General features: G+C 46.4%; 1 protein-coding gene across 1 annotated transcript in view; it reads left to right on the top strand.

Annotated features, from left to right (window-relative positions):
* Positions 1–8,530: 8,530 nt before the first annotated feature.
* The window catches only part of LOC138498391 (tapasin-related protein-like), a 253,624-nt gene continuing 239,460 nt past the window's right edge, over positions 8,531–22,694 (top strand). The window contains exons 1-3 of the mRNA XM_069622163.1: positions 8,531–8,603; positions 8,919–9,248; positions 13,550–13,849. Of these exons, the coding sequence (XP_069478264.1) occupies positions 8,531–8,603; positions 8,919–9,248; positions 13,550–13,849 (703 nt within the window). The remainder of the gene's footprint in view (positions 8,604–8,918; positions 9,249–13,549; positions 13,850–22,694) is intronic.

The following is a 22,694-nucleotide window of genomic DNA, read 5'->3' as shown; positions in this document are numbered from 1 at the left end:
CGTTAATCAAGCTCCAGAAATTAGAGGAGTTCGCAACCCATAGAGAATTCAGCATTGCCTCACCATCACGTTGAGAGCGGATCCCTCTATGATTAATTAACCAGTTTTTGTATCTTTGTTTAATTTTTCTTTCTTGTTCAAAATAATGGTTAAGGGTAGCCCAGATTTGTGCACAGACCTTAGTTCTTTCCTCAACAAACATTTGCGTTCATGTACCTCACGATCGGTTGAGTAGTTATTATTTTTACATAACCTGATCTGGGGGCACACTTTCACTCACCCCACTTCCGTCAAAGGGGACCCCACTCCAAAAAGACTCAGACGGCTGGTCAAGTCACAAAGGTTTATTTGTCAATCTTCCGCGGAAGGGCATGACTTCAGCGTCCTTGAGAGAACGGGGAAGTGAGCTGATAGGCATTAGGTCTGCAGGGTTTATATATATTTTCAAAATATCATTGTTTCCAATCTCTAGCATGTGCACAAAGAAGGAGTTTACATAAGCATAGCAGTTAGTCACGTAACCTTCCCCCGCCCATCCCTCCTTCGTGCAGAAGAGCTCCTCGTAAACACACTCCTGGGGTGAGCTGATAAGCCTAAAACTGCACAGTCATTACACCCTTCTCGGCATCACAGGGGCCCTCTTCAGGGAATCCACATCTGCTGCACATGACTATCTTGTATCTGTCGTGCCAGGCCTTTTCCACCCTCTGCCCTTCCCTTCTTCTTGGAATTTGACATCTGATTAACAAGAAAACAAATTTTGCAATACTGCCTAGTCGCACGTAATCTCCCTTTTCTACTCTGGGGCTCTACAGGATTCATCTTGCTACAACATGTGCATGGAATTACTAATTTTTGTATCCACAGATCCTTAGAGGTAGACTATCCTCAAGCTTGATAATGGTTGTTAAAATGTTTGGTGTGAAATTATAAACTGAGTAGTGATCTACACGTTGATAGTGAGACAGTGCATCATACTCACTTACCATAGTTCTGTACATTTTTCAGTTTTTACCGTGTCCATTTTATTCTACTTCCCTTAACATTAGACATTATACCATGGTTATAAGTTTTAACTAAGGGGCGTTGAAGATAACCCAATAGTTCAATAGAAAGCATACAGTGATCATTATATAACAAGTCAAGACCTAATACTTTAGCAAAGTGTGTCCACATTCTACCTCTCAATTTGGCATTCCCACCTATGCTAACCTGTATACCGATGGATGAGTAAATAACATCACCAGACATACGATCACATTTACAATCAGCATTCATATCTCCAGCAATAACAAGTTGCCCCCCGGGGTTTTCTTGCACCCAAGTTTCAATTTCAGCCCCTAAATTGGACAGTTCAACATCTATTTGCTGATCCGAGTGCTGACAGGGTTTCCAATAAACGTTAACAATAAGTAAAGGAATACCTTCTTCTATTGGCCAGACCATATAAGAAGCCAAGAGAAAACATTTGGAAACACACCAATCCCCAGTTTTGATTAAATAACTAGAACACTTGGCTGCTATTAAAAGACCACCACTAGGTCGGCCCTTCTTTCCTCCTTTGGCAGTAAGTGTTGACTTATCATAACCTTCCCAACTAAGTTCCCACTGTAGACCAAGATTCTTGAATAAAAATGAATCATACGGTGCCAACAGAAGCATCAGGTTCTCATTGTTCATTAAGTTAAAACAACCCCTAGAGTTCCAGCTAAGCAACTTTATATTATTTGGAGCACTAAAGAGGCTTGCCCAGCTGCTTCAGCATATCGATTGATTCACGCAGAGAGAGGGCCAGCCATCTCCAATCTTGTTTGTCAGAATAGAGATCAAGGTCACCTGTTGGTTTTTCAGTACTGGAGGCTTTCCCCGTTCGTAACCTGCGACCCTGGGTGTATTTGCAAGGGAGTTAGTTATTGTGTAATTATGTTCCAAAATATCAAAACCTCTACATTGGAGCTGTTCAGCTTCTTTCAAAAGAAGTGACCTAACCACTGGTGCGGTGTGTGTCTCGGTATAACACCCAAGTCAGTAGTGCACAGAACGAGAACAGACACAAAGTCAATAGTGCACAAAACGAGAACCATTACTGTTTCCTATACGAGTATCAGGTATTTACTTATGAGTCCGTAAGTCTGTGTTGCCACGCACATGGAGCTTCCACTTGGCGACTTGCTCCACAGTATCCTTAATGTCCCAGAAAGCGGTTTGAGAGAGGGAGAGACAGCGTTTCAGCCCAACAGCCTTAGCACTTTAGAGGCCTTCCGGATGCGCGCCGGATCAATATATGTTAACTCCACTGAGCATAACATGAGGCTAACATGGAAAAAAAGAGTTTAGCCTATATGTCGTTAACAGGAACATCGCATGAATTGTTAAAAGATGACCCATTGAAATCTAAAGTGAAACTGTCTCAATATGATTGGATCTCAACAAGAGAACAATGTATGAAGTACTCAGTCTTTCAACAACATCAATTTTTTCTAAAACGCATGTATACTGTGGAATCTTATTCTATTAAATTTTCATCTACAAAACATAGAGATCTATTTATGAGATTCCGATTCAATCTATGGTGTACAAATGACCCCCTCGCGAAACGTAAGATCATTCCAAAGCAAAATAATGTATGTAGATTTTGCAAAAGCAAGTATCAATCTGAAACTCTTGAACACCTGCTGTCTGAATGCCCAGCTCTAAGATGTTTTTCCAAAGCTTCTTTTGTGATTATTCTGTCATAACATGCAAGTCCTTATGGATTGACTGTTTCATTGTCGGCAAGGGTCTATTAGACTGGCTATTGTAACTTTCTTATTGTCCCTTAAGTTGAATTAATTTATTTCCAACCATGAATCTTTATTTTTTCTGATTTCATCCTTGCAATATTGTTGGTTGTATATCTAGGTCTTTGTGTAATCAAATGATGAGATGTCCCATGCAACTGTGCACAAAATTATTTTATGTGTAATTATGATATTCCCGTTTATGTAATTGCAATATGCGGATATTGTTTTACTTTTGCTGTGTATTGAAAGGTTGAGTCTATTCAACTAAATCAATTAAAAAAGAGATAAGGAGAGGATGAGCGAATAGTAGAAAGATGGAGATTGAAGTCTCCCAGAAGAAAAAAAGGAAAGTCAAGGGGAAGAAATGATGAGAGAAAGAGGGGCCAGATTACTGAAACTTTGCACCGGTGCAAGTGCAAAGTTGCACAGTATTAGCCCTAGGGCAAAGTTTGCCCTATTTCTATAAACAGTGGCACACACTAGAAAACTATTGCATCATAACAAGTGCATTTTGACATATTAAAAGAACCAGGGCAAACATTTCCCTAGTGCTAAAAAGATATATTTTTGAATCAGGGCAAAGTTTGCCCTAGTGCTAATACCATTCCGTATTAGCCTTGGGCAAACTTTGCCCTGGTACAAAAATGTAGTGAAAATGCGTATATATTGTGTATATATTCTTTTTGATACAAAGATTTGGTCAGTGTTTCCTTGTTCCATAGTACTGTAGTCCTATTGTGTAAACCCTGAATACTGCTCATCTCCCTCTTGAGATAAGTCTGACTGCTCAGCCACAGCTACCAACTAAATCTTTGTGGTACAGACTGATACCAAAGGGGAGTTATTGCTCTCACCTGTAGTCTTAATCTTCTGTAGTGCTCCCTAAGGGAACTGCAAAGGATTCTGCCTAATACTGCTCCACTCTTCAAAATGTATCTACGCAACCATCACATGAATTTGGTCCACATATCTAAATCATGACGATGTCTGAATGTATATGGTTCATGGTTGCAAAAACGTTAATGTTAGGATCAGTGCTGTGCCAGTTTAAATTATGTGCTAAGAGATTTAACCATACAACCCATTTATCACAGACATATTTTTCAGATTTAAAGATCTGTGGTAATTCTTATGTACCTAAAATGCCATTTGAAAGAGTACAATCGGAAATAATTAATATTGTTATTCTTAATAAACAGAAACATATCTTGTGTAGTGAACCTGTGTTAAAGGTAGCCGACTTCAATAAGGAAATCATGCTACAGCCTATTGTTTCACCGTAGAACATCAAAAAGGGAAACAACAGGGTAATGTGGATTTCCTTTCCTGGTTCCCAACAGGGGCTATGAAAACAAGCAACATTAGGGAAAGGGTATGTGATGAATCCTGAGGAGCCATCACTGATTCACTGGTAATGATCTCCTCCCACATGGCCAGGGGAAGGCAGCCGCTACCGACCCTGACCCCGGTGGTGGTATTGTAATGGTGGATCATGTGCAATATAACTTTAAAAAGTCTAAAACTACAAATGGACTTCAACTCCCATAAAGCCTCAAGTACTGAGACGAGGAAGAGGAAGAAGTCGTTGATGTGGATTGATTGAAACACCAAGCTAAACATGAGGACTACATGCCCCAATGGAAATCAGCAGCACAGACATTTAAACAGGTTGAACATCTTCAAATAAGGAGAGGAGAAAAGAGATGCAGAGTGGGCGAATCGGATAGCAGAACCGACGGCAAAAGCAGACTTATGGAGACGGGCCATGCTGGGAGAGACCGATGCTTACAAGCAACCGCTTGTGAGCATACTTTACCAGAGTGACATGAAACATGCGGCGGATGCCTTGGAGGAACGGCTGTAAGACAGACAGCAGCAGCAAGGCTGTTGGAGACACTGGGCCTCATTACGGCTTTGGCGGTAGCCATGCTGCTATTGGCGGCATGGCTGCCTTCAAAACCGGGTCGCGGTTCCTTGAATGGGGAATTACCAGGCCATTCCGAGTTTGGAGGGCCCAGTAATTCCCCCTACAGGGAACCCGGACCTTCCCCATTCCTATTTGAGCCCCCATAGGGCTCAGCGGGAATGGGTGCAGGGAGCTAACAACGGGCCGAGTACGACCGCCCCGTTGTTAGCTCCCTGGTCCCCTCGTGGGACTGGTAATGACACCTTGTTTTACCAGGCGTCCTTACCGGGTCCCACGAGGGGACCTCGTAATTTTGCAGAATGGGTTTAACGGGTCCGCCTCCATTAGCGGAGCCCGTTCACCCATTCCGCAAATCTTGTAATGAGGCTCACTGTCTTATTAACAGCCTCAGTTCCATCGGCCATTTATTTATTTAATTGTTTTTATTATAACACACCAAATACCATACCTGAGTTTGGTTTCTAAACGGAGATCCGGGATTTGAACCTCTGTTGCTCTGTGTGGTCTTGCTTCCAAGACCAGCATGTTGCTCCTGTGCTATCTTCCGTTCAATGAATCCGTAGCCCACGTGGGAACTCAAATGAGGGTCTGCAAAACAGGGGAAGACTTCCTAGAGTCGAAACGTTGCCACAGCAGCGTACTTTGGTCCAGAAACACCATCAAACACTGGTAAATCTGCCAATAGGTGTTGGGGATCGCGGGGCATGTCGACAGGCAAATGAAGAATTGAACACTTATTTTGAATACCGACCAAGTAAATTAAAAAGACACAATTTACAAAAATCCTCATATAAGGGAAGTCAATATGTGGAAAGTTGGAGTAAATATTATCATCAGCAGATGAACATTAATGAAGAAGATGAAAAACAAAATCTGTACAAGTCTCTTTAAATGAGATGTCAATTTGAGGAAAATTGTAACAAGCATTACCACAAGCAAATGAATACTAGTGAAGATGTTAACAAACAGAACTTGAACAAGTCTCCATCTATGAGATGTCAAAATGGGGGAAGTTGTAAGAAGTAGTGCCTGAAGCCAATGAAGTATAAAAAGTGAAGAAATACAACTGTGTTATACTAAAAGAGAAAGAGAACATTGTAGGACGTCATGTTGAAAGAAGCACAACAGGTAGTGAGCCCTTTTGGGGGAACGATACCTGGCAGGAGAGTATACCAGGGGATCTGCAAGACCCAGAGGTAAGGATTCCTGGCAGAGGAGTATACCAGGTAATCCATATAAAACATATGAAAGGAAAAGACATTGTGAAAAGATATCTGGCAGGAGAGTACACCAGGCGATCTAAAGACTTTACTGAAGAAGAGACATCCTTAAGAACGTGTTGTGTGAAAGAGACATTTCTGTTCCTCTTAAGGAATCATTGTTTGAGAAAGACACTTTCACTATCTTACCTGAAATTATCCCAGGGAAGGGAACCAACCCCTGGGTTCAAGGATTATATGTTCTGTTTTCATATTTGATTTATGTACACTTTTTGCTAGATTAAAATCAGAGACATTTACCATTCACCTTTAATTTTTCATTTCAAGTATGAGGGTCAGGTACGTTTTGGACACAAGGACAATTTGCATAATTTTTAGGACAAAGACACAGACTTACCTTTATTATTAGTTTCCTAGGCAGAGAAACTTTCTTTAGTCTAGGGACAGAAAGGCCTTTATCCAAACCCTATATTTTAATAAAGATGTCTGATGTTGAAAACATGACAACTTTGTGTCTGCCTCTCATTTCTGAGCATAGGGATCACTCGACCTGGTAACGACAAAACCTTCCTGACCACAAAAGTGTCCCAGATGATGACAGAAACTGGGGTTGACTGTTTACCCTTAAAAGGTCGAGAAAGGGGTGCCAAAGGTTCCCCTGCATGAAACTGAAAGAGAAGGGAGAAGCAGTCAGAAAGGTTCCAGACTTTCGCCAATCCCAGCAACACACCATGAATCTAATTTAGCTGAGCAGGGAAGGTAAGTAGGTTCAAGCGGAAGCTTTACAGGGGTCACAAGGAGCAAGGAGTAGTAAAGGAGGAATCCCAAACACGAAATACAAGGCAACCAGATCAGGGAAAATCCAGTAGGGAAAACCAAAGGCAGTCCAAGTCCAAAATCCAAGTATCAATCCAAGGTAAACAAATGCAGGGAACATTCAATATGGAAAACAAAAGGCAGTCCAAGTCCAAAATCCAAGTATCTATCCAAGGCAAACAAATCCAGGGAAAATCCAATAGGGAAAACCAAAGGCAGTCCAAGTCCAAAATCCAAGTATCAATCCAAGGCAAACAAATCCAGGGAAAATACTAAAGGCAGTCTGGGTCAATTGCACAAAGAATGAAATCCAAGAACCAAGAAAACACGCTACTCAGGAAACAGGAGATCCATTGAGGAACACTGTGCTGAAGAAACCAGCGGCTTATGAGCTGCTCGACACTGGAGGACTGGGGGCGTGCTGACGTCACTGCATGCGCAGCGGCCAGGCTCCAATGCCACGACTCATAGGGAAACTGACTCCGGGGGGTGCCGCAGCGGCATAGTCTCCAAGGAAGATGCCAGTCGCCCTTCCTCTGATATGGAAGCTGGGGTAGCCGGCGGTGGTTCCATTACGATAGTAAGGCAATGTTGCATTCTTATTATGACTACAGCATATACTGGAATTGATCATTAGAAATGAGCATTTTTAAAAGTCCGTTTACAACATAAGTACAATTAGAAAATGTCCTTATATTTAATAGTTTCTTTTGCAGAGAATGAACACCATTTTGCCACTCAAAGGGCCTTTCTTCTTAGAAGGGTCGCGCTCAAATTAAACCAATGATCTGTTACACCTGTGAGCATCAAGGGATTGTGTAACTTTGCGAGCTGACCAATGATTGGTGGGTAGCACAGCTGAAGCTATTGATTTGTTACAGTTTGTACAAACACTCATATTTAACATGCTTTATTACATTCCCAGCACCCCCCCCCCAAATAGCCTATCTTCATCCCTCCACCTCCAACCCTATGGGCAATGGGCTCTAAGAGTGATAGTGACATTCCTACAGGACACATGGAATGACAATGTAGGTCTTAAAATGGTAGGTTCAATCCTCACTTTGTGTAATGCCTCTTTCGCTGCTGCTTGCATTCTACTTTGAACAATTAAAAACACTGAACCTCTGAATTCAATAGATCTATCTTTTTGCTCTGGTCAGCCATACCTGGTCTCAATTTAGTTAACATGAACAATCAATGTGTTTTAGGAAAATGGGTCGGGATGGACACAATGGGTTGCACGAGATCTGCATTAACCACCCACCCCCACGTGGAGCCCAATAAGAACTTCCAATTCAAATGACTGATGCCATTGACTCTACACCTGCACGTCTCCTCGAATAACAGGGCAAATAAATTGTGTTCCGAACATTTTACATTCAATTCAATACAATAATGCTATGCGATTGCTTCCAAAGTTATAATATTAGAAAACTAAAATAAACGCGATATATAACCACGTGCTCTCACTCCACTTAAGTGTAGTCCTACCTTTGTGTTGGCTTCCACAGTCCACTTGTACTAATTTTAAGTTTAACATGCCTAAAATAGATATAGCAATAATAGGACTCTTTAAAAGGCTGGCATATGCTCGGTGTCCATGAAGAGCAGCATTTGTTTTTGTAATGATACAATTTATAAAAGAATGAACCACCTGGCACACCAGAATCTGAGATTTGCCAGAGACAATGTACTGCTTACACTTCTATAAATGTCTCCTTATTAACTAATGATTGCATTGTCGGAGAAAGAAAGCCCTTAAGAAAAGATTCTGAAAAGTTATGAAGCACTTCATCAAGTGCCAGATGAAATTGGGCAGAGGGTTGACTTTCACCCTCTTTGCTGACTCTTGCCGTAGGAGTTGCGTCATCACATTGCAGCCGTAATTAGTTTTTAGAGTTCAGTAGTACGATCATTTTCTTATTGTGGGTTAGAATTTATGTCATAACTTAACTCGAATAAAAACACATGTACAGTCTTTTTTGCAGATACTTTAGACTTTCATGTATTATAATACCAGTAATAACAACTTTAGCAGTATTATTAATAATGACCCACCCATCTGACCAACATACTAAATGTAGCTCTGTTGCTTGAGCTCTTCATAACTGAGATGCTTTAACTATCCAAGCATGCTCCTGTTCTCAGTGCCTCTCTTTCCTCTTTCAGGTGCAGAACTGAAGATCTCTGTGATCTCTCCGGTGACGGCCACACTAGGATCTGATGCTCTCTTGGAGTGCACCTTCACCGTGGACAAATTCACAGTGGATCTCAAGTTCCTTGCGATCGTCTGGAGCTTTAATGGAAAAGACTTGTTAAAGTTTGTTCATGGGTTGAAAGTCTTGGAGCCACGGGCAAGCATCAACGAGACAGGGATACAGAACGGAGATGCAAGTTTGCTGATTTCCAATGTGACAGTCCACGATGAAGGAATGTACGAGTGTTCTGTCATTTATTCCCCAATAAAAAGAAAAGAATATGTCACATTGAATCCTCAAGGTAAGGACCTCCAGATTAGGAACCAAGAAACTCTCTATATCTCTCCCATCTCCCTTGTCTCTTCATGTCCTCAATCTTCATTTTCATGCACTTCTCCTAAATGTAATTATTGGAAGGATAAATCCAGACATGTGTAAACCCTCATAAGACATGTTTTCAAAGATGTAAATTACAAAATTAAAAGGTGGCCTAACATATTATTTCTATAGGGTTGATTTGCATATAGCATGGACACACCTACTTCTGGCGTCATTGCGGTGTACGGTAAACAGAACTTTGACAACAAAAGTTATACAAATTTAAGGGTGAATTGGTGATTTATCTGAATGGAGCTCTCAAATCTCCTGCATCTGGCATTACCAAACTTTATCATTTTTTGTTTTTGTAGTATTCAGCCTTAGGTCATTTTTGGTCGTGCATACAGAAAAGGTATTCAAGAGTCGCTGTAACCCAATTGGGGTGTGCTCTAGCAGCAAGACATCTGTGAACACGAGCCAACTAACCTCCCTGTTGAGGAGCCAAAGCCACCTTACTCACTGGCATGTAGGTTAAGCAGGCAGGAGCCATAACACAATTCTGTCTTAAACCATTGCTGGGTTCAACCTCATCAGTTTAATCTAATTTTAAGTTTATTTCCTGCATGAAAGTAAATTAAAATAGTTATTAGTCCGGCTGACAATCCCAAAGCTTTCAACTTCTTCCATAAATAGTGCCGACTAACTGTGTCGAAAGCCATAGACATTGTTGGGGTGGGCGATAAAGGTTCCAATGGGAAAGAAGGGTTTGCGTTGCATGCACCATATTGGTTACTGGGTTGACAGTGATATTGAGATTTAGCATGTATATAGTGTAGTCAATAAGGAAGGGATAAGTGTTACTATTAGTGTTACTTTGTGTTTAGTTGATACATTTCAGATTGCACACATGTAGAAACGTAATGTCAAATCTGCTGATGAAATAGGAAAACATTGTAGGTGTGTGGCGTGCCACAATGTGCCTAAAAGTTGGGCATCAAGGAGCTTCATAAGCGCAAGTGAGAAAAGAGATTTGAAGATGGAGAAATGATTGTGAGGAGACGCAGTAGTTTTGAACATACATGCACAGACATACATACATGTATTTGGGACATTTGGGGTACACGGGGTACATGGCGAATACACAAATCTGTATGCTGTGAGTCATCTCATAGCTAGGGATTGTGCAGGCCTAGAAACCTAGGGTGGCAAGATAAACTCTGTGTGACTGAGAAAGCTGGTTGAGCAAGGTTGCAGGCTGAGGGAAGGCAGCAGGCAGCTGCAATAACATCAACTGGTCAGCTATGCCCATGCTCGAGTTTTTAACGACTTGGTACTATTGTGGAGAGGACATGCAATCTTTCTACATACATGGGAGCCTGTTAATCATTGTCCAGGGAAATCCGTCCACCTGGTAGGGTCAGTTTGGGGCTGAGTAATAAACTCAGGCAAGGGATGCTTAGTGAACATATGGTTTATGGGTTATGCTCAGGTTCTCAGGAATGATCAGGATGTGACCAGAGGCTATGCGTGTTGAAATGGTAGTCATGTAGACTAGTGTGAAATAAGGATGCCAGCAACTCTGGGCAGGTAAGATATTTATCACCAGTTCAAAGGGAACTTGTTTTGCTTCTTCCTTCCTCATATTGTTGAAGTGCAAAGACCATGTGCATCATGTTCGGGGTGAGAGGTCCCTAGCCAGTTGGGACTTGAAATGTATTATGTTTTTTGTGTGAATTTGTAACTATGTAATGTCCCTACCAACTACGGAAAGATCTCAAAAAGGGGTGTGCTGTAAATATGAGCTGATGCAAATGTATGTTGAAAGAAGATGGTGGTTAAAACACTAATCTAACCGGTCAGATAGCACAGCGAGTAGAGCGCTCGCTTTGACATCAGTGCAGAACCTGCTGTCGCAGGCCAAATTTAGCCTTTCATCCTTCTGAGGTCGATAAATGAGCACCACACACTGTGGGAAATAAGCAGCGCTCAGATGCCCGAGGGTTCGTAGTGCTATATAAATAACAAAAAAATAAAAATACATAAATGTGTCCACTGAGACCCTGGGAACTGTGGGGAATTCGATTTCTTTGTATAGGGTGGACGAATCATGTATGCGGGACGACTTGTATTAAAATATGTGGGAGTGTTTTAACTGTTCCAAAAAGTATAAAATGTGTAAACTTGTGTGCTTCGAGAAGACTCTGCCAAGTTTCAATTCATAGAGTCATCTAGCTGCTCCCCGCCGTTTGTACAATAAACCTGCTTTACGGACAAGCGTGCACTTACTTCTTAAGTAGTGGGTCTACTTTAGGTTATGGAGATCGGAGGTCCACCCCCACGTTTCATTTTGGCAAGGCATGAAATGGAGCATACAAACACATGGGTAGGTGTGCCCATAAAACCTCATTCCATGGGCCTAATTATATGTAAGACAACAACAGAAGATGAGAAATCGTTTGTTGGTGTCTTGCATGAAATGGAGGCTACCACTGTTTAGATGTCCTAGTCCAGGCCCTGGTAGACAGGAACCCCTCATGTTAGTACCAAATCAATGTCTCCAGAAAAGGTCATTGACATGATGGTGCTGTCTCCTTATCATGAACATCTGCCGCCTTTTGTCATTGATCAGTGGAATATGAGCATGTACCTGCTCAAGCTCAGCAATGCTTTCACAAGTGTTCATCTTTCAGGCTAAAATTAAAGTTTGTATGGCTACAATCTTAAGATACATTTTGAAAATTAATTAGTTGACATTCCACAAATCAATAAATCTTGGATCTGGGGCGCGAACAAAAAGAGCCTGCTTCAAAGTTCCTCAGTTGTGGCCTTATCGACGGCTGCTCAGCATCTGGGCTAGTGCCTCCGGATTCTGCAATGACGGGGGCTTGTTATAGTGACTCCTTCATTCCCATCCTGATTCTTCAGCGCTCTCAAAATGACTACAGAAATTGTGGCCATACTAGTCAGTCTGGGATGTGGCCTCCTGATCATCACTCTTCAGCCTAATACCCATCTCTGCCTTACATTCCTAAATTGGTACATTTTTCTGCTTCGCTGAAGGAAGTATCGCAGCGAGAAGAGTTGCTCAAATTCCGTTAGGGTAATATTACCATCTTGCTGTTTGAATTTTTAATATCCACCAGGGCAACAGTGACAGCAAAGGATTAAAGTCCTGGACCGCTTCATGAGATCACCCAGCCTGGTCTCTTTGGGGATTGACGCCACTCGCAATAGGGGTCACTCACTAGACAACACTTTATGCAAGGGTTTCAACTTTTTGTGCCTATTTCTAACACACCTGGATTCGCTCCGTTTTAAAGATGCCATCTTTGTACCCTTAGAGCTCATCCTCCAAACTACAAATGCATTTCCTTCCTGCCGCAATTTTTCTAAAAACTAAAAATCTTTGTCATCCACCAGATACGTAGTCAGTCACCCTCTTTTTCACAATAATCAGCCGTGTTTCCATCCCGAATACAGCACAGCACAGAGGTTGTGCTGCTTTCTTTGTGGAAAGACATTGGCACATTACCTTGATCTGCCATCTCAAACTGTGGGCGGTCTTTGATACTGTAGACCATGGCATCTGCTTGGAGCATCCACTCTCGGAGGATCACCTTTCTGCAAATGCCCCAAGATGTGGTACTCATTTTTGTCAAATAGATCTCAGCAAATCCTCCTTAGGCAATTTCCTCTTTCCTACTTGCTGTTTTGCAGAGCCCCACACGGTTCCCTTTTTCCTCTCTTTTATTCAGTTTCTGTCGGAACTCACATTAACCAATTCTAGACAAGTCTGAGATTGATTTGTCCATCATACGCAAATGATACTCAACTTTAAATTGGGATCTCTCAATTTTCCTACTTATCCCCTATCCCCAGGAGAGTGTTCGTATCCATAAACAACTGGAGGCCAAAAACCGGCTCCAGCTTAATGAGTCAAAGAGCAAAAATGGGTTCATGGCCTGTGGTTGTTCCCCTTTTCTTTTCTGCCTCCTGACCTCTACAAAGTTAACCAGGTCAACCCAAAGTTTGTAATGTCATTAATAAATTATAGAAAACAATCTTTTCAAAACGGTAACAGTCAATGGCTTTGCCTTCCTGTTAATGAGTTTAGCTCTGTTAAATGTGATAGGCATGATGAGTTGGCAGTAGGGCAGACATTTCTCTGGTCGAAACATGCATTGAAAGAATACGTTGTTTGCACTTGGACAATAGTCAGTAAAGAAAGACCAAACAGAATTAGAAAGCTTGGCTAACACAGTTGACACCTGCCCTCTCTTGCAGCCCGTCCAGAGATTTTCATTCCGCAGAGAGAAGCCATTATAGGCAAGGAAGCCTTTCTGAGATGCTGTGTGCTTGGTTTCTACCCGGTGGAGATCGATATCGCCTGGCTGAGAGATGGGCAGATCCTGCCAGGGACCAGCACAAGCAAACCCCAGCAGTATGCAAATGGCACCTTCAGGATTAACAGCACTGTTGCACTCCTACCAGCAGACAGCGATGCCCACCTCAACTTCTCCTGCCGTGTCCAGCACGCATCTCTTCTAGGACCCCTACAAGAAGACATCCAGCTGTTACTAGAAGGTAAAAGCTTTGGAACTAATAAAAAAAAAATGATGTGTAATGTAACAGGGAAGTTTCAAAGAAGAATTGAAAGTTGAGAAAACATCTGCACAGTTTTTGATTGATGAAGGGCTATGAAGGTACCTCTAGTGGTGATTGGCACGCAAGGACAAAGAAGACTTCCCAGGTCATGTTTAGTTGACTTGGGTATCACAACATGGGCTTGGTCGGGTTGTTAAATGAAGGGGGCCTGCACTGATTTGAGGGAGCTGGGTGTCATTTGGAAATGACTGACATTGTGCGTGATCTTGCTGTCAAAACATGACAAGTGTGTGGTTGTTATTTTTTTTTTTAAACTTTTTTTTATTCAGCGTGGCAGCAAAACACAGGCGAACAGCGCCAGGCAATTACAATATGAATACAAATGTACCCAATATAGACATAAAGAGGTTGCTTCATATATAAACATAACCATTGGGCATTTTTTTTTTAACTTTGTTTATTTTAAATCAAGGCAGGATGGTAAATATACAAAACATGACATATCAAAAGCAATGCGTATTCAAGTCCTTCAATCCCCAGTCCTTATTCCCCCCATCGGGTATCTTCTTTCCCTCCTCCCTCTGGCTTCTCTCACCCCCATGTTTGGAGGCCGAATTATCAGTCCGCGATGTCCGGTCCGCCCCCTAGGGTTTATATGCCTTCTCCCGGATCCACTTGATGTTGCAAGATCCATCGGGCCCTGGTCGGTTTGTACGTCTGGGCGGGGAAGCGCTGGTCGTATTCCAGCACCGGGCTCCAGACATTCTGAAAGCGGTGGAGCGTGCCTGCCTGTGCTGCCGTGACCTTCTCCGCGATCAGGATGTCCCAGAGTTTAGACCACCATTGGGCTATGTGAGGTCCTTCTGGGGATTTCCAGGTCCTGGCCAACACAGTTTTCCCCGCCAGAAGGCAATGTGTCAATAGTTTAGACTTGGACGCGGAGCGTGGGTAAATCGAGGGGATCGGGGCCCCCAGCAGGACTGGTTCAGGTTCTAGAGGGATCACCTTCCCTGTGATTTGTGCGATGGTCTCTAGGCATGTCCTCCAGAACTGTTGTATCTTTGGGCAAGTCCACCACATGTGAAAGAAAGAGCCTGGGTGACCACATCCCCTCCAGCAGGCAGGATCTACCTGTGGGTTCATGTGGTGGAGTCGAAGGGGTGGGTAATACCATCGGTGGAGCACCTTGTACGCACATTCCCTATTGGTAACGCACGTGGAGGAGGTGTGCGTTCTGGTCCAGATGTCTACCCAGGTTTGGTCCTCGATCGGATGGCCCAGGTCCGCCTCCCCATGCTGCGGGTTTTTGTGGACAGGAAGTCTCTCAAGAAGCGCCTATATAGGGTGGATACCCTGCCTCGAGTTGGAAGATCCCCCAGTGTTAGCTCCAGGGCGGTGGGCGGGCGAGTTGCTGCCTGCAGAGTCTGGGGGTGCGAGCACCAGTGGCGCAGCTGGATATAGGTAAATCTGTCCCTTTCCTGAAGTTGGAACTTCTCCTTACATTGGGCGAAGGTGAGGGGAGTCCCTCCCATATATAGCTGGTCTATGGTCTCCAGCCCGCCCTCTATCCAATTCCGGAAATTGCGAAGGTCCGCTCCGGGTGAGAAAGATGGGTTATGGAAGACCGGCGAGCGTGGGCCCGGTCCTCTGGGCACTCCCTTCTGCTTTAAAGCCCAGTCCCAGGAGCTAAGGGTGTGTTTGGTTGACAGGAGGAGGTCTCCCCAGTGTGTTCTAAGGGGGGGCGAAACGTGTGGCAGGAATCGCAAGGGTAAAGGTGTTTGTGATTGTTCCAGCTCCACCCACCTGGGGCGGTTTGTTACGATCTGCCATGCCTGAAATTGTGCTAGTTGAGCTGCCACACTGTAGGCCCTCAAGTCCGGGACCCCCAGACCTCCTAGCTTAGAGCCCCCCAGCATCGTTTTGAGAGGAATTCTCGCTCTCTTACCTTTCCAGATGAATTTCAGCATTTTCCTTTGGATGTCCGTGAGGTTTGGTGTGGGGATCGCTACTGGGAGTGAGGCGCAGGTGTATAGGAACCTCGGTAGTAGGTTCATCTTGCATGCTGTGATGCGCCCCAGCAGTGAGATCTCTTGGGTCTCCCACCGTTTCAGGTCACCTTCCAGTTCTTTCAGCAGCCGGGGGAAGTTAGCTTTGTATGTGTCTCTTGGACAATCCGGAATGTGGACCCCCAGGTAGGGGATGGCCTTCTTCACCCATGTCATCGGGCACATCGCCACCAGTGGCTCCCGTTCTGCTGGAGTGAGCCCGACGCCCATGGCCGAGGATTTATCAAAGTTTATAGTGAAGCCGGAGACCTCACCATAGATGGTAAGTTCTCGTATTGCCTGTCTCAATGATGATTGGGCTTCCGAGATCGTGAGTAGGACATCGTCCGCATATAGGGCGATTTTATGTTGGTTGGGGCCAACCTGTAGCCCTTTAATTCGATCGTTTCCCCTAATCCTTTGGGCCAGAGGCTCCATGGTGAGAGCGAAGAGTAGGGGTGATAGCGGGCAGCCCTGCCGGGTTCCGCATGATAGGGGGATCGGAGCTGAGCTGTGCTCATTAATTCTTAGACTCGTACTTGGGCTCTTATAGTTGGCCAACACCATTGACTGAAAGGTTGGTCCGAAGGCCTCTAGGGTGAGTTTCATAAAGGGCCAATCAACTCGATCAAATGCATTAGCTGCGTCCAGAGCCACTAAGACCAGCTTTTGGGAGTTCCGAGAGGCGAGGTCCACCAGGTTCAGAGTTCTTCGTATGTTGTCTCCCGCGGATCGATGGAGGATGAAGCCTGCTTGGTCGGGATGAATGCTCTTCGGGAGCACGCGGTTCAGGCGGTTTGCCAGGATCTTTGAATATATATTGGCATCAATGTTTAAGAGTGCTATCGGTCTGTAGGAGGCTAGACTCCTTCGGTCCTTTCCCGGTTTGGGCAGGAGGATGGTGGTTGATTCCTGCATCGATGGGGTGACCGCGCCTGTGTCCCTGAAGGAGTTGAACAGGTTCACCAGGTGGGGGGTCAGTTGTGGCCTGAAAAGTTTATAGAATCTGGTCGAGAAGCCGTCTGGACCTGGGGCTCGTGTTTTAAGCGACTTGATGGCCTCCTCGACCTACTCTCCCGTGATGAGCTCCTCTAATTCGTCTCTCGTCGTGTTGGCGAGACGGGGAACCGCTGCTTTCCGTAGGTATTCCACCTGTTGCGGTCGGTCACGAGGGGTTGCCTTCATGATTTGGGTCAGGTAGTCTGTTGCCAGCTGTTGTTTTTCGGGCTCTGAGTATTGAGTGACCCCCTCAGGATCCCGTAGGCCTGCAATCGTGTTGATGCGTCTCCGTTTGGCTAGTTTGGCCACCAGGAACCTATTCGCTTTGTTGCCCTTTGCGTAGTAAGATTGTTTGGCTTTTGCCATCATTAGGGCGGTTTTTTCCGCGTAGTGGGCTTCAAGCTTCTTCCTCGCCATTCGCATGATCCGTTGTGTCTTCGGGGACCAGCCTTTTTCCTTGTGGATTGCCTCAGCCTCCCGTAGCTCGTCCTCTAAAGCAATTCGAGTCTGGCGTCTGTTTCGGTGGTAGGCCGCCCCCTGAGCAATGAGAGAGCCCCTGATCACTGCCTTCATGGCATCCCAGTTATTTGCCACTGAGGTGTCTGAGGCTGGATTTTCGTCAAAGAAGTTTTTAATCTCTGACGCGATTTTGTCCCTTGTAGCCATGTCATTGAGGATCGGGTCATACAGAGACCATTTGCGGGGGCTATTAAGTTTGGGGTCCTGAACCCGGAGTTCCAAGAACACTGGAGCGTGGTCAGACATGGCCCTCGTGCCAATGGAGACCTCTTTGACTGAGGGAAAGGTGTGTGGGGAGATCAGAAATAAGTCAATCCTTGAGAAAGTGCGGTGAACAAATGAGTAGAAGGAGTAGTCTCTTTCATCGGGGTGAAACACCCGCCACGATCTCCAGAGACCTGAACAACCGGAGGAGGCTGAGAGCTTGGGCGAAATCGCTTGGATTTGGGGGGTGTGACCTGTCCTTAGTGGGATCGGGAACCCCGTTGAAGTCCCCTCCGACGATTGTTTGGCCCTCCACAAAGCTAGCGAGGGTCGCGCCCAAGGAGTCGTAGAAGAGTGCTTGTCCCGAGTTAGGGGCATATACTGAGATGAAGGTGTACAGGTCCCCAAACAGGAGGCTTTAACTGCTGTGTATCGGCCTTCCGAGCATGTTTTTGTTTCCAGGATTTGTGGGTTCAAGTCTTTTCTAAAGAGAATCGCCGTACCTCCCTTTTTGCTTGAGCCGGAGGCGAAAAATTGAAGCGGAAATGATTGAGAGCGAAGCCGGATTACATCCGCTGGCAACACGTGGGTCTCTTGGAGCATGGCTATCGCGGCGTTTTCGTCCTGGAGCTTTAATAAAATTGCCTTTCGTTTGGTGGGGGAGTTTAGTCCATTAACATTTAGGGAGAGGATTCGTAGAACCTGGTGGTCCAGAGGTGTCCCATTCTCTACCCCGTGAATTGGGGGGGGGTCAGGGTCGATGATTCAGCTGCCATGTTTGTCACAAGATCTTGTAGTACTATCCTGCACTTGAGGTTTTAACGCAAAGCCCCAACGGGGGGCTGCAACTTTAACTGGTGGGTAGACCGACGTTGTAGGTAGGGGTCTACCCTTGGCCAACAGGGCCGTTTGTCCCATCGTGTATCGAGTACCGTGGGTGTCCAAGGAACGAAAGTTGGGAAGTGTCCTTGGAGTGGGTATGAACCGTGGGCATGGTCCGCCGTCTCCGCCCTCGTCAGTCGTCAGATGAATCGTTATGTGGCGGATCCGAATTTAGGCCTAGACTGAGGAGGCCAGGGAGGGGTATAACTGGAACCTGGAGGTACGGGGGGCGCCATTGTTCATTTCTTTTTGTTGATCCGCAAGGTTGATGACCATGGCGTACGTTTAGGTTTCGGGGAGGAAAGCGGCCCAGGGGCCTCAGCACCCTCGGGGGTTGGTGTGGAGGGGTCCTGGGGCGAGGATGGATGCATGATTCTCTCCGCGTCCTCCAAGTGGCTGATCCGGCGTAAGGTGCCTTTGTATGTGAATTGTAGCGCCGCCGGAAACAGCCATCTGTAGCGGACTTGTTGCTCCTGGAGGAACAGTGCCAGTGGTCGGAGTGCTCTTCTTTTCTGAAGGGTGAGTGGTGAGAGGTCCTGATATATTTGGAGTGGCGTACTCTGAAAAGTAATTTCCTCCCCTTGGCGGCTGATCGCCGAGATCGCTTCCTTGGTTGTGAAGAAGTGGACCCTTGTGATAACATCTGGGGGGGGGGTCGGAGACCGCCCCGCGACATGGGCGAATTCTGTGGGTGCGATCTAGCAAGAGCTGAGATTTATCCAGGTCTGGGAGGAGGGCCTCGAAGAAGCACCCCACGTAGTCCGCTAACTTGTGGTCGGGGACGGAGGTCGGGACCCCCCGGATGCGGAGATTGTTGCGGCGCGCCCTGTTTTCCAGGTCCTCCTGCTTAAACTCCAGGATCTCGCATTTCTGATGCAGGGAGTCAATGGCTTTTCGCATTTCCCCTAGAGTGGTGGCGTGATCCCGTGAGTGGTCTTCGATTTCTCTGAGCCTTTGTTCGGCCTCTGTAACCCTTTGGTCCGTCTGTTCAATTTTGGTGGTGAGTTCCGATAGGCATGAGCGGAATTCCGACTTGATGTCCACCATGAAAGCTATCAGGTCCCCTTTGGTGGCGAGAGATCCCCCGTCCTCTTGTTGTTTCTGCGGAGTGAGTTTGGGAGGCTCCTGCTTCCTGCTTTTGTCTAGCATAGCGAGCATGGTGGAGATATCTGCCCCTTTGCCAACCTTTGCTTGCCTAGCCATTATGATCGTGTTTAGCGGTTTAGGCTGGAAAGGTTGCGGCGAGGCCAAAGCTGTGACTGGATGGGTGGGCCGGGGCGCCCCAGGAAGTACCGAGAGGTACGGGAAAGGAGTGCCCGCGAGGTTGGGCTTCTCTGGACGGCTCTCAGGGCTTATCTCGTGGCCTCCGTGTTACCTCTGTCGGCCCGGCCGAGTGCAACCCCCGATAAGTTCTCGTCTGTTCGCCAAGTAACCTCCGTCTGCCGCTCCCCTTCGGTCCCCCTGAGGTCCATCGCCATCAGGGTCGCAGTGTATTGCTAAGTTCCGGTGCGGCCGCCATCTTGGTTTCTTCAAATGGTGGCGGGTGAGCGGTGCGGTCGCTAAGTTCTAGGCGAACGCAGCTGCGATCGAAGATCATTGTAAGCCAGGTTGTGCCTCATCGGTTCCGATCGCCGTAGATGTCATTGGCGACTTGGATACTCGGCCAGAACCGCTTGAATTTGGCGGCGGCGGCGGACATCCCACGGGCGGCCTCAAGGGAGCGACCACATCGATGGCGCTCCAAGCCACGCCCCCACCATTGGGCATTTTTATAACATGGGCAGGATGACAGAGAGCTATGATAGGGGTGAGGACTCGAGTTAGTGGGGGGAGGCAGCTGGGGGAGATGTATCCGGTGTCGTATTCAGGTCGGACAAATAAGATCGGAATCTGAGCCAGATATTCCTAGGCCTGTAGTGAGTGGGTTGTAGCTGAGACCAGGCTTCCTCAGAGTCTGAGGCCCACGTGACCGCTCTTAGCCATTGGGCATGTGTGGGAGGTGAGGGGCGAAGCCAGCAAAGTAGGATGGATCGTACCGCGAGAAGCATGCAGAGGCCAGCTAGTTTTTTGGAATTCCGGGAGAGGCCTGGGAGGTCATGGAAGAGACATACCCCCGGGGAGGGATTGATGGGGTGGTCGAGCATAGCAGATACCGTCGAACAAACTGCCTCCCAGAACTGTGAGAGGCGGGGACAGGACCAAATCATGTGGATGTAATCGGCAGCATCCTGACCGCATCTAGGGCAGCTAGAGGGGTGATCACTGGACATGTGGTGTAATCTGATCGGGGTGTAGTGGAACCTATGTAGTACTTTAAACTGAATCAGCTTGAAACGGGAGTTGAAAGACTCCCGGTGTATGCGTTCGCATATGTGTGCCCAGCGCTCATCCGACATTTCAACACCAAGGTCTGCCTCCCACGCTCGCTTCAGTTTAGTGAACTCTGGAACAGATCTGGACTGCAGCATAGTGTATAGTCTAGATATTTTACCTCTAGTGGGCGAGGGGGAGGTGAGTTCCTCGATGGCAGGGTCGTCCGGTGGTAATGCTGGGAACATCTGGTAATTACGTTTAAGGGTCCTACGAAGGGACGAATATTGGAGCCATACACACTGGCCACTTCTTAAAGACAATGGGAGGTCAGGCCATTCAACGAATATACCCTGATCAAACACATCACGCAGCAACTCATATCCCGCTTCAGCCCAGTGACGAACCATGGCCGGAGGCACCCGTGGGACCCCTGGAAGGAAGTTCCAGGGAGAGAGGTTGCCATGAAAGGCGTAAGCAGTTCCGGTCAGCCTCCATGTTTTCGCCAATGCCAAGGATGTGCAGGCAACCGGGCACTGCGAGTCCAGCTCCAGGGGGGCGGGTTGTATCACCAGGGAGCGGATGTCGCGGTCGCAGACCGCAAGTTTCTCGAGTCTAACATGTGGGGAGGGGACCGTTGTGTTAAAGCAGTAGGATGTATATTGGATTTGGGATACCAGCCAGTATTTGAGGAAATTCGGGGCGCCAAGTGTGCCAAAGAATGGAATTGACAGTGCGGGTCAGCTCACGGAAGAAGCCCTCCCCTGGCCACAAGGGAATATTGGTGAACCTGTAAAGTAGTTGGGGCAACACAACCATTTTCAGTAGACCAATTCTGCCTGCGAGGGATATCGGGAGTTTGTCCCAGACTAGGACTTTAGACGACAGATGTGTAAGATACTTCTGGTAGTTCTCCCTGAAGGTCAGCGCTTGATGGCGTGTTACCTCTATCCCCAGGTAGGTAATCGTAGAATGAGCCCATGTGAACCCCTGGGTGTCGGGGGGGTGGGGGGGAGAGTGCACTCCGTGAGTGGGAAGAGTGTGGATTTCGAACAATTCACCTTAAGGCCCGAGATTCGGCCAAAATGAATGATGTCCTCCAGTATTGGGGGTAAGTTGATGGAGGGAGAGCGAATAAACAACAGTGTGTCATCAGCATATAGGGACACTATGTCCGCCTGGCCCGCAGTGCGGAGACCTCTATGCGCATGAAATTGGCGGAGCATATCGGCAAAAGGCTCTATTGCTATAGCAAAGATCAGAGGAGAGAAGGGGCATCCCTGTCTTGTCCCCCTGGCGATCTTAAAGAGAGGGGAGCAACGGCCGTCGGTGCGGACCCTAGCCACCGGATCAGAGTAAAGCAATCTAACCCAGGAAAGAAAGGAGGGGCCAAATTTATAGCTCTCGAGGACCCGCCACAAATACCTCCATGAAACCGAATCAAACACTTTTTGCATGTCAAGCGTGGTAGCCACCGCTTGTGTCTCGGGGTTTACTCTATTAATTATATTAAAGAGACGCCTTAGGTTCAGAGAGGTAGAGCGACCTGGGATGAAGCCCCCCTGATCTGGGTGGATGATAGATGGTAAAAATGGGGCCAACCGGAGTGCCAGTACCTTGGCGTAGATTTTGACATCGCAATTTATAAGTGAGAGCGGGCGGTAGGAACCGCATTGCGAGGGGGATTTACCAGATTTAAGTAATACTGTAATTGTGGCTTCGCGGAGTGAAGGGGGAAATACACCGGCCTCCACCGATTCCTCCCAGAGAGCCAAAAGGTGAGGAAGCAATAGTGATTTATTAGCGCTTATAAAATTCAACTGGGATACCATCCGAGCCAGGGGCTCTCCCCGAGGATAAGGAGT

The sequence above is a fragment of the Ambystoma mexicanum genome, chromosome 5q (assembly GCF_040938575.1).
Source record: "Ambystoma mexicanum isolate Mex_15411 chromosome 5q, UKY_AmexF1_1, whole genome shotgun sequence".
NCBI classification, from domain to species: Eukaryota; Metazoa; Chordata; class Amphibia; order Caudata; family Ambystomatidae; genus Ambystoma; species Ambystoma mexicanum.
The sequence above is the reverse complement of the archived record's forward strand: the minus strand, read 5'-3'. Positions and strand labels throughout refer to the sequence as shown.